The sequence below is a fragment of the Schistocerca nitens genome, chromosome 1 (genome assembly GCF_023898315.1).
Source record: "Schistocerca nitens isolate TAMUIC-IGC-003100 chromosome 1, iqSchNite1.1, whole genome shotgun sequence".
Classification (NCBI taxonomy): domain Eukaryota; kingdom Metazoa; phylum Arthropoda; class Insecta; order Orthoptera; family Acrididae; genus Schistocerca; species Schistocerca nitens.
Genome location: NC_064614.1, coordinates 732,784,225 through 732,797,413, shown reverse-complemented (window position 1 = coordinate 732,797,413; position 13,189 = coordinate 732,784,225). Strand labels below are relative to the sequence as shown.

Sequence of the window (13,189 nt, the reverse complement as noted above, 5' to 3'; positions counted from 1 at the left end):
AGTCAGAGCAAAGTAGAGTAGAGTAGGGTGGCCCACACCTCAGCTGGTATTGCTGAGGCACTGACGAGTGTTGAGGTGTGACCAACATGTGTACTTCACTACCAACATGTTTGCTTTAGTTGACAAAGATGGGAAAGCTATGTCAACCGGGCACCAAGACCAGTCCTAAAAAACAATGAGAGTCCACCACATTCAGGAACTGGTCATCAAGGCACAGAACCACGTGGGGATGCCCTATATGACATTGACAGAAATACATAACACAGGTCTTGGCAGCCGAAAACTGAAAACCATGAGTGAGAGCTTGTGCTCACTGTATGGCTTCCTGCATCTTATGTTCAGCAACACCCATCGGTAATGAACAAAAAAAAGTCATCAGTATACAACAAGGAGCGAGAACATAGGTTCCACAGCTGCCACCAGACCACTCATAGCAACTAAATTTGAATGACACTTAAAACTTGAGGAATGCCATTCTCTTGCAGATGGGAAGTGCTACAGGAGGCACCAACCTGTACCTGAAAAGTGCAACATGAAGAAAGTTCTGGATAGGCGTCAGCCTGTAGCTGATAAGTGCAACACGAGAAAAAGTTCCGGATAAAAACAGGGAGCATGCCACCAAGGTCCCACTCATGTTGTCAACATGTTGTGGTGCCATGTAGTATTTTAAGCTTTATGCAGATCAAAAAGAGACTGCAATAAGGCGCTGACAACAGGCAAACACTGTTCGGATTGCAGATTTCAAGTGTATTAAATTATCTGCAGTAGAAAGGTCTGAGCAAAAAACCACCCTGGGTCGAAACCAAAAGGTCCTGGGATTTAAGGAGCAATATAGCCTTTGACTCACCACACATTCAAGTAATTTGCAGAAGGCACTGGTTAACTGATTGGACAAAGCTGTCTGTCTGAAGAGGCAGTTGACCCTATTTCAAAAATGAAATAACATTTCTTTCTCGCCAGTGGGAAGGGAAGTGCCCCTTGCTCTAGGAACAGTTAAAAAAGGCAAGTATATGCCGTTGGCTAGCCACTGAAAAGTGTTGAAGCATTTGGTTGAGCACCCGGCCCATTTCAGGGCCAAGAGCAAGAGTATTGGTGAATTCACACTCTCCAAACAGGGTGTTATAAGACTCTGGGCAGCGGGAAATGAAAGATAAAGGGAGTTGTTCCAGACAGTGTTTGTGAAGACTGAGCACAGGCAGATATTGGACCAAAGCTGAGGCCTGAGCAAAATGCTCAGTGATAAGAGTCTGGGTGGGTGAGGATAACACTATTCAGGGAAATTCCCAAAACACTTGTAGGAGGATAGCACCCAAAAATGTGTCTGATCTTTTCTCATACCTGCAAAGAGGAAGTACGTGGCCCGATGGCAGTGACATATTGTTTCCAATAATTCTATTTTTGGCATTTAATAAGATAACGGGCCCGGGCACAAAGACGTTAAAAGGCAAGGAGGGAGTCAGAGGGCACAACAGCATTCTTTAATAGCCACAGAAATTTCTGGGATCCACGAGGGACAGTCTTCAGTCTGGGAGAACCTAAGGAAGTGGGAATCACTGAAGCAGCTGTTGAATTCTTAACTCCCCATTCAGAGGATAATCTAGGGCTACAGATGGAAAAATAAATGGTTGAGAAAGTGTGTGGGAGGTCCAGTGTTGTGGAGGCAGAGATCAAGCCTTGCCAGCAGGTATTCAACTATCCAACCCCAGTCAGTGATCACAGTACCACCCCACATACGATTATGGGCATTAAAATCTCCAAGGAGAAGGAAGGGACGTGGCAGCTGTGTAAGGAGGGCAAGAAGAGCATGAAGCACAGGAGGCCAATGTGGAGGCAGATAAAGATTGCATCTGTTACCTCAGAGTCTAAACGGATCTCAAATTGCCACCACTTCCAGTGTGGTTTGAAAACGAACCCACAAACTAACAATTTCCCTGCAGACCAACATATAGAAACCACTGGAGGCTCACAAAGGGCTGACCCGGTTCTGGCAAGAGACTTGGAAAACACGAAGATTCGCAAATGGGTATCCATGAAATAAGATTGCTGGAATACAACACAAGGCACAAAGTAGACAGAAAAAAGGGATTGCAATTTTGGAAGATGACAATAGCAACGATTACAGTTCCTTTGAAGGAGAGCAGTACTAGAGTAAAAATTGACATTGAACAGGCCAGAATCAATTACTGTGCTAAGTCAGTATCCATCACCGGTAAGGGTGTAGTGACATGCACGAATGGAAGAGACCAGACTCTCATTGGTATGGAGGGGTTGACACCCACTCAGATGTTAGGAGGAGAGGAGGGTGGGGGTGGCTTGTCCTGAGGCATATGCATCATCATCTTCTCTTTTGGAGGGTGTGAGGAGGTGTGGTTGGGAAGAGAGAGTGTGTGTTCACAGCAATATTGGGATCTGAAAGGGAATAAGTGGCTGTGAGGCCCACAGAGCATGAGTCCTGCAACCTTCTTGTCCCCGGCAAAAAAGAAGCTTTCTTCTCCAGCCAAGAGCAAGGAACAGTTCCGTGAAAGGAGGGTGCAGGAACTACCAGGGAGGAGTAAAGGAAGGGAGACAGGATGGAGGTAAGTTGGAAGAAGGAGGAGGAAAGTGTGCAACAGAAGCAAAGGCAGACATTCAAAGGTCAAACCTCTGTCAGGCCTCCTGAATCTTCCTTTCCTTTTTATAGATTGGGCAATCTGGTGAGCGAGGAGAATATGGACTGCAACAGTTCACACACTTGGGCGGTGGCGTGCAAGGACTCCCCACAATGAGAGCGGCTGCAGCTGCCGCAAATAGGAGTCACCTCACTCATGAAGATATGAGACTAAAACAGAGACACCAGCACCAGCACATGGGAGGTGGGATATAGGGATTCATATCGCAATAGTAAACCAAAACGTTGACTTTTTCCGGAAGGGTACCCCCCTCAAAAGGTAAGATGAAAGTGCCGGTACCAATACAATTGTCCTTAGGACCTATCTGGATTCACTGGACGAAATAAATGCTGCACCGTGCCTGATTAGTTCGAAATTCCTCATCAGATTGGAAGAGGAGGTCCTTCTGGAAAATAAAGGCCTGTGTCATATTTAAGGAATCGTGAGGAATAATGCTCACCTTGATGTCTCCTATGTGCTCACAACCACAAAGAAGCTTACTGACTGGCAGAAGAGGTTCTGATCAGCAGGGAACCAGATCACATCTTACTAAGAGAGGTTACTTCCCCAAACTTATCTTCAATGTCTTCTACAAAAAAAAAAAAAAAAAAAAAAAAAAAAAAAAAAAAAAAAAAAAAAAAAAAAAGACTTCTAGGCATACACGGGACAGTAACAGCTCAGGTACAAGAAGTGTGATCCCTGTGTTGCCAGAAGGCTACATAACAGCCCCACCACATGGGCTAGCTACTGTGTACCATGCTGGCGACCTAGCAGGAGGCCGGGGCAGGGGGAAAGGGGGGGGGGGGGGGGGGGGAGTTGGAGCTAATGTGAGGAAGAAGGGGACAGGAGAGGAACCTATGCCAAAGATGCTAGGTTGGGAGTTCTTCCCCAAATGGCTCACACTATAGAAACAATTTTGAAAGAGAGGCCAAACTCCCCCCCCCCCCAAAAAGAAAAAGAAAAAAAAAAAAAAAAAGAGAGAGAGAGAGAAGGGAGAATGGAAAAGCAAGATAAGATCATACACAGCAGTACCGAGGGAATAGCCGGGCTTGTCGTAAAGGGAGCAACCAAGGGAGAAAGAAGAGGCGGAGTGGGAGCAGCTAGGATGGGAAGGGGTGGATATAAGGATGAGAAAACAGCCTGGAAAGGAAGAGCGGTGGCAATAACGCAGGGCCCCGTGCGTGCGACACACATACCCACAAAAAGAGCTGTGCCCCCCCCCCCCCCCCCGAGGGTTAATACAGATCAATCTGTGTACAGCCACTACTCAGATAATTAGAAAAGAAGAACTATTAGCATTACTGCTGTTGCTTTACTGTTAATTCATAAAAGATTGTACATTCATTTCAAAATAAGGACTGTAGTTTAATCTTCTATTAAATCTATAGACAGTGTCACAAATGTTCTTATCATCAGCTGTGAACTTAATGTTGGGTGAATCCAAAACTTCCTGTTGCACTTCTTAATGTGTTAATAAACAAAATAAGCAAACAATGCCTGCTTTCTTCTGTCTACGTGCATACTGGAGGGCTTCCAATCAAGTACTGCTTCGTGATTATCACTATGATGCTGCTGTGTGTGCACAGAAACAGTTACCAAGACTGCAATAATTACTCTCAGCTGGTGGTACAATGATTTTACACCAAAATAACAAGAATATTCAATAAGAGAACTTCAGGATATAATTAAGGTCTTACCTGCGGCCACCCACTGAAGGGGGTCCTCCGAAGTGGTCACCCATGTCATCATCACTATCTTGAGGCGCAGCAACCTCTGGTGGCTTCGGAGGCTCTTCCGGTGGCTGCAGTGAACTTGTCTCAACTGCAGGGACTTCTGCAGGCATGGGTGCCTCATCAAACAGGCCTCCTTCAAAAAGCCCACCAGCTGCAACAAAGCAAAAAACAAATCACATACTTCATTTCACTAAAAAGTTTAAAGTCGTGTCATAAATAATAGCGGTTAATACCCAGTTGTAGGCTAAGTCCTTAGATAAGAGCGCACTCAAGCTGGGGACAGAAATTGGCTTGTCACTTTCCTTGGAACCATCCCACTATTTGGCAAACCAATTTAGGGGAATCAAAGAATACAGAAATACGGAAGGTCAAACAGTGATCCGAACCACTGTCCTCACAAATGTGACTAAGGGGTCTTGCCACTCATTACAGACAAACATTTTCTGAAAACTGTAATGAACAAATGCATCTTACAAACTAGTAGATAGTACTGATACTGAATGGCTCCTGTGCTACCTTGGAAAGTATAACTGTGATAATATATTGGTTTTTGTTCTTGCTTGCATTTAATTGTGGTAATGCAATAATGTAAAAGCCTGGATAAAATACAATATGTGATATGACTTAATAAGTCACTGTACACATATACAAGACGTGATTGCAGCTGTTATTTTTCTTCAGAAGAAATTGCTCAGACAATCCCAAGATCAAGCACTAAGCTCTAATCATTAGCATCTTGTATGTATGTTTATCAGTCACCCATTGCTTCTTGTATATGGATTAAGATTGATTGATTGCATCGTGAACTTAATGCTTGGAAGAGCCAACACAATTCAATGCACAACAACGTGCAACACTGATGAAATTGAGTGATACTAATACTACTGAATAACACAAAATAACTTGTGCCTAAAAATGGTTTATGATCTGAAACACAAAAATTTTGAATAATTCTGAAGAATCTGTAGTCTTAATAAGATGTGATGAATCAAAGATTCTCTCTTTTCCTAAGATTAAACATACTTTTTTCATAACTAATCAGCTAAATTGTTTACAACAGAAAATCAAAATTTCAAAATCTTCATTTTCAGCATTCAATTCTCACAAACATTAAGCAAATTACATAACTAATACACATGGTAAAAATAAATGAAACTATACCAATTATATCTTGCCCAAGATCTCTGCCAAAACCGTCATCTCTAATTGGGGCTTCAATCTGGCCAGCTGATGTTGAAGGTTGTGGTTCCTTTTCTTTTTCCATTGGTAAATGTTCCACTGGAGGACCATCGCTGAACAACAAATTTGCCTGAAAATATGATCACAACTGTTATGGGCAATGTACAAAAGATGATACACAAGCATTGGGAAACTATCACAGACCGTAACATTGTTGTACAGATGTAACACATAAGCCTACATCAAAACATTATTGATCACTGTGAGCTTGAACAAACAAAGATTCCTACACTATTACTTTGTGACACAGAAAGAAATCCCCAGCCTTTTCACTTATGCCCCTTGTGCTTGATCTACCAAGAGATGTTTATATATTATGAAAACTATTTATGTTCAATAAAGACAGATCACAAAAGCTGTGATTTAAATGTTTAGCTAAAAATACTACTACAGTAAATATCTCCATGTCAACAATTACCCTGAGAACAAAAGCTGTCAAACTGCAAAAAGTATAACAACTTATCAATAAAAATAGACTCAAGCAGTAAATTCTTTTAAAAGTATTTACGCTAATTGCAATTGCCAGTGTCAGCATATTAAATAAGAAACAAGTTTCCAAAATAACACACTGCTAAATATAATGCTTACTAACAGTTTGACGAGTTAACTGCCAGATTAAAGGCTTTAAAGTTTAAGACAAATGTCCATTACTTCTCTGTTGACATTAAGAATGCAATATAGTTCAAGAATTAAGGTAAGTGACTTGCATTTTCTCCAATGTGGTTACATTTTCTCTGAAATTATCTGAGGTCGTAAAGATAATCCTCACATGGACAATGGATTTCCCCCAGTCTGTGTGCCTCCTATGAGATTATATTTTGTCATCATCTCTATTAGTTTTGGATAATGATGTTGATACTATCAAAGCTAACTCCACCTCACATGGGAAAAGGGAGGGTGAGGGTGGGGGGTAAAGTTAAGTGTTTCACTATTTGCCAAAATTGCACTTCATTCTGAATTGATCCCTTAGACATGGTGTATCATATGAACATTTTACTCAGTCTACACAATTCTTTTTATTTTTGTCTTGGTGGCTCAATCAGTGGTAAAGTGCCAGACTATGGATCCAAAGCTCATTGGTTCAATCCCTGGCCACTTCTGGGATTTCTTTATTTGTCACTTATTACATCTTTTGCCTTTGACAACATTTGAAAATGTGAAAAACAGCAAACTGCATTGTGTTTTGGAGTCTGCAATAAACCATGGCTCCTACTATAAGCGGCTGGGTAAGACAGCACAAAGGTTGGAGGAAGGCAAGGGCATATCATCTCCAACAGGACCAGGCCAGTGGTGATTAAATCAACCATAAGGTTGTTGCAGTTTTACTTTACTTTGTGAGAAAGCCCACTCAATTAACTGTCTAATGTGGTTCCTGTGAGAAGCTGGATGACACAAAAAAAATTCATTTCATGGTACCTTCACTAAACTAAATGTAGGTAGTATAACAAAACATTTTGCATTTTGTTGAACAATTACGCATAAAAGCAGAAGTTAATGGCTGAGTGGACTTATCATTCTGAATTTACTGATTAACAAATGAATGGGCAATTCAAAATCTCAAGAATAATACTATTATTTTATGTAAATGACTGTTTCTTCCATTGCCACAGACCTGATCCAGAGATGGTTCGAGACTAGGAACGTTTCTCATTAACTCTGGTGGTTCAGCGTCAAATCCCATGTCACCAAATCCTTCATCACTGGCCACCAAGGTAATACTCCCATAATCTTCTCGCATGGTGATCTCCTCAGCTCGTGACTGATTCAAACTAAACTGAGCCTCTATGTCAACATCACTGCAATAAATAAATAAATAAATAAATTACTGCTTCTAATGGAACACTGATATAACAGTAAAGGCTATGAATTAACACCTACATACACAACTGTACATAAATCTAATACAAATCCACCTTACTAACAAATGGAAACAACTTGATCAGAACATAAATTTGTCGCAGCAGAATGTGTACAAAAATCCTTTTAGAGTATTTTCACTACCTTTACCTTCATGGTTTTTCCACGAGATATATATTGGAGGAATAAATATGCTGGATAATTTTTCTACAAACACTTTTTCTTTCAATTTTAAAAGTAAACCACATGATAATGAACAACATTTTTCTGTGTAGCATATTCCACTGGAATTTGATGAGCATTTCCATCAACTTTTCACACTTACTAAATGACCCCTGGATAAAATGTGCTGACCTTTGATTCTTCTATATTTTTCTCTATCGTCTGTACCCTAGAAGCAATACTCTAAATATCAGCCAACCACCTTCATAATTATATACTTATATAGATATAGTGTCCGTTCTTTCGGACATGTCTAAAAGAACAGACACCATTGATGACCTGCAGCTGTCTAGAACTAAATTAGAATAATATATTAACAACTTCAGCTGCTGATGGGTGTTGATATATATCAATGGGGAAGAGTGAAAATGTGTGGCCCGACCGGGACTCGAACCCAAGATCTCCTGCTTACATGGCAGACGCTCTATCCATCTCAGCCACCGAGGGCAGTGCGACTGCAGGGACTATCTTGCACACGCCTCCCATGAGACCCATATTCTCACCTTACATGTCAACACACTACATTCGTAGTGTCCCTACCCAACACACCCATTACTCGTGGAAGACATTCTTACCAAGTCCTGTAAGACTTCGGGTAATACGTGTGCATCACACAGAAGAGGAAGGTCATGGCCGGTATTGCCAGAACTATGTACTTAAATGGATATGGTGTCTGTCCCTTCGGACAAGCGTGGTCCAAAATAGGCCCATTCGAAAACGGGGCAAAAATCAATAGTTGCCTTATGAAAATGGGTTAAAAGCTGGACTTGTCCAGTTTTGAACCTAACTACTGGATCTGACCCCTTCTGAATCTAAACCATCTGAATCTAAACCAGACTGTATCCACATACTTCTTACATTATTTTTTGCTATAATTTTTAAGTAAATAGTTAACAATTTATGTCTCATGTGCTTTTGTTTTAAGAATGACCTTATTGACAGTCAATATAAAATAAAAATAAAATACAGGAAGGAAAAACATTGCATGAACATGAATCTTAGTACTGGTTGCTCTTGAATGAAAAAGACATACTTAATAAGTTGCATACATTTACATTTCTTTCGTGTGCCTTGTTTGGAAGAACATCTGATGCATTAATTTCCATTTTCGGAAGAAAAAACCAATTCAAGATTTAACAAAAACACACACACAGTATGCAAGCAAAGAGAACAAGATGAGTGCCACATACAAAGTCTTAAGTTATGATTTGCTACTGATGGAATGGGCCACTTTTCAAATACTTGCTAGGAATTGGCCACTTTTGAAGCAAAGCTGCAATTTCAAACAGCTTTCTAAAGCAATTTTATGAATTTTTGACACTCTGTGAGGCTACTGTTTGACTCAGCGCAAAAAATGCTATAAGGAAATATCGCTGTCAGGTTGGGAGGGGGTTGATCGGACTTGGCCGCCTTTGGTACTGACCTCAAATTATCTGTCCTTTCGGAGCAACTTTCCAACACGAGTCTTTCTCATCTGCACAACTTTGCTCTGCACATACTGGCTAAAGGTGTATTGCACATAATTTTTTTAAAATATATTTAAATTAATAATGTAAGAAACAGAAGGTAAAAGAAATTAATACATACGCAACAACCATGACATGTGAATCAGAAACTATCATATGAAAGAGTGCCTACAGTAGTAGGAAAGCAAGAACTCAATAAAAGTACCGGCTAGCATATTATGAATATTTTGTCTTTTTAAAAGTTGTATTACTTTCTTTCTACCTTTTACACATCATTCAATTCCAAAACATAAAATCTTTGTTTCTAACTGTCTCATGTTGTTGCTTAACTGGTTTCTTTCCTTCAAGCTATATCTGTGAGGCAGCCCACTATTACAACACCTCATCTAAGAAGCAGAGGTCCCCAGCAGTTAGATCAACTTTTCGAGACCATTTACACGGTTATGTAGGTTAAGATCCCAGGTATCACACACTGCTGCCAGTCACTCTGGTTGGCCCACATTTGCAAGTTACTGACAGGGGAGGGGAATGGATTTGTGTGGCAGTCAATAGTGTTATAAAAGTTGCATCAAATAGTATGGTTGTGTGGTTTAATGGATAGGACAGTAGCTTCACATGTACGAGATTGTGGGGTTCGAACTTTATCAGGTGCAGTAATTCTTTTTATTTTTAAATCTTTATCGAAATGACTGATCATCTTTATTCAGTTAATTGGTTTTAATGTAATGTTTCATTTCTTTCTATTCCTTTGTCAAATTATTTTAATCATCATACAAACTTCTTTCATTTTTTGTCCATACCATTCTTTTTCCAATCGGAATTTAATTATATTTACCTATTATAATATTCAATTATTTGAAAATTCCTATCATCAGTTAAAAAACAAAAGACCACATAATCTATTTATACTGACTGTGCAGTGGTGTGAAAACTGTATTTTACATTTGTGCAATTTTTTTTCATGGTAATGATCACATAAACATTTAAAACATAACCCAAATGCCTACTGCATTATGGACAAAATAATGCAGATGATGATTTAAATGAAAGAAAGGTTTTTGCGTAAAACAAAATTCAAACAAAATGAGAAATAGATATAATGAACACAATAATAATAATGTGGGGTGAGGGGGGCGGGGGGAGAGGGAGGGGGAGAGAGAGGGAGAGGGGGGGAGAGAGAGAGAGAGAGAGAGAGAGAGAAATTAAATCAATGCATAAAATTAATTAAAAACATATGAATAAAGATGGAAAAAAAGATGACAGGAACAAAAATGAGAGTAAATCAAGAAGTTGATATTATGATTAAAATGATGTGCCAAAGGAATTGAAATAAAAAAAATACATTTAAATCAATTAACTGAATAAAAATAAAGATTTAAAAACAAAAAACATCGCTGTGCCTGGTGAGATTCGAATCTACAAATTCCTATGTGTGAAACTATTTCACCGCTGAAGAAACCTCATTACATGACTTTAGTTCGTTATTTGTTTTCCTGTGGTACCTGTAGTTACTATATAAAAGCTTAAACAATTCTGTATGTGAGTTAATAAAATACACCCAGTTTGTTCACACCATATGAGAATACGTTGAGCTTTAAGAGTTATTTACAACTAAAACCCTCTTGGTGATGCACAACACAGCTGTAGTGAAACATGGAGACCTTTATTTCAGTCTGTAAAAATGTACACTTGTAGGTATTATGCTACGAAATTATTAACATTTAAGTGAATATATAATTCTCCAACATCAACGTACATCCATGAACGTGTATGTCAGACTTGTTTAAGGAATGGCTAGGCAAGCAAGAGGGCTGTACTTTGCTCGTCGCCTGGGAATTGAACACTCATAATGAAATAGGGTGGTCAGACACCATAATAATAAGGTGTTAAGTGCAAACAAAGTGTTGTCTTCTGAGGATTCACCATCATTACATTTTGCATAGCCTTAGATGCAAATGTGTAAGGTGCAATGCCTGAAGCAGAGAATAATTCTTTTTAAATTGGTGAAAAGTAGAAGGATGAGCAGATTAGGAACTTCAAAGTGAATGTCAGACATACCAACAGCATTTAACAATGTGGCAGAGCAGGATGCCTATATGTTTATGGTATGAAATGATGTCTTGGGATGCCAGTGCTTCAAGGTTCTAAATACAACAAAAAAAAAAGTCATTTTAAAACAACATTACAATACCTTCTATGTACAACATTATCAACATCTGGAAGGCAAAGAGCAAGCAGCAGAGGTGCAAAAACTAAAGAAAACATAGATGATGCGACCAAAGTATTCATAATCATGTGTGAGAGAAAAATATGTCTGAATAATTTTCCTCAATATTTTCACTATGAAATTATTCCCTCCACCTAGGATGAACATTCAACAAATGTATGTCCAATTCGAGCAACTTGCTTTTCAGACTGTCAAAGCATTGCACCATTTGGCTTAAGGACTGATTCTTGACACATTTACGGGAAACACTAAAATAGTTACCCATTCCACAAGAGATTTTTGAAATATATAAAGAATTTATGCAGTAAGAGTATGAACAAAAGAGAACTGACATTTGTGGTGACTCGTACATCGCCAGTTCAAAGCCTTATTGGAAGATTTAGAAAGTAGTTGTGGTGATGTGCCACATCACAGTGAAACACACTGGCTGATTCAAAGTATGAGAGATTTTTTTGAGCTTTGGGGCGAAATAGATAAAATTATGGGTATGACTTGTAAGCCTGTCACAGACCTGAAAAATGAACTTTGGATAGCAGATTTACTCTTCCCCCATGACATTACGAATTGCATGAATGTCTTGAATTTATCATTGCACAGTAAAAACACATTAAAAGTCAGGAGTATGATTGCATCCAAGGATTCAAGACGCAACTTTCTTTGTGGAATGGGCAGCTAGGAAATGGGACTAATCATTTCTCTAAGATGTCATCTTTAACAACGGGAGCAGAATTAAAATATGCTCATCGATATTTTCCACAAATATGAATTCTGTTTCTAGGATTTTTAAAAGTTAAATTACAACTTTCATGTATTTTCATTTCCCTTTTCAGTTGATGTTGAGAATGTGGAAACTTAAGTGACACTTGGAGCTTATAATGCGACAAGCAGCTGCATGGTAAGTTTCAGAACAACGAAATCTGTTAGAATTTTATAAGACTTTTCCTCAACACAAATTTCCATGACTTTTTGCAGCTATGATTATGTGATGTTGGGATCTACATACTTGTGTGACCACCTTTTTCCAAAATGAAGAGAAAGGAATCTGCCACGGAAGCTCACTGACATAAATCAACTTTATGACTGTCTTTGAATTAGCAGTGCTCAGAAAGTGGCAACAGACATTGATGCTTTAGCAAAAATAAAAAAAAGCAGTATTCATTGGTTTCCTGTGTTTTTATGTTTGAATAAAATTGTAATGAAATATTAGTTGTCAATTTAAATATCTTTCAAAAAATGGCAATCAACATCAGACTGCATCGGTTGTAGGCAATATCATATTTTGTACTTAGCTGCCCAAAGTTCTTCACTTCATAGGAATATTAAGAGAGATGTAAGTTTCATGTTATTGGAAAATACATTTGCCATGAAATGCATTAATGAGCCACTATGGAGTCATACATCTCCCCAGAGAATTCCATTAGTGATCGTAGAATTGGGCTCACATTGGAAACAGTTTCTCTTGCTGAACTACCATGCTTCAATCCCTCCCTCCACCATTAGTTATTGCGAGCAGGTGCTGGTTGCTCACTGCTGACACATGAGTACAAGCCAGCTCACACAAGTCTGATTTGTGGAGAGGCCAGCTTAAGCTGATTAAGAGACCTTTTTCTGATTTGCAGTGCATATATGGCAGTGAAGAATATCCCTTGAACACAAGTGACCAAGCGGATATTTCTACGGGTCAGCCAATTTCACAGTGATGGTCTTAGAATAATTCAAAGTGAGTCTACACTCAGTAACATGGAAATATACAGATCATGCAATATTAGATGATGGTGACTTTAACCTAGCGATTCG

The 13,189-nt window shown here is 39.1% G+C and overlaps 1 protein-coding gene across 1 annotated transcript in view; it reads right to left on the bottom strand.

Moving 5' to 3' along the window:
* LOC126259965 (double-strand-break repair protein rad21 homolog) overlaps nucleotides 1-13,189 on the bottom strand; it is a 66,558-nt gene that overhangs the window by 38,231 nt on the left and 15,138 nt on the right. Inside the window, exons 4-6 of the mRNA XM_049957083.1 lie at nucleotides 7,233-7,416; nucleotides 5,543-5,690; nucleotides 4,346-4,532 (exon numbers count right to left, since the gene is read on the bottom strand). Of these exons, the coding sequence (XP_049813040.1) occupies nucleotides 4,346-4,532; nucleotides 5,543-5,690; nucleotides 7,233-7,416 (519 nt within the window). The remainder of the gene's footprint in view (nucleotides 1-4,345; nucleotides 4,533-5,542; nucleotides 5,691-7,232; nucleotides 7,417-13,189) is intronic.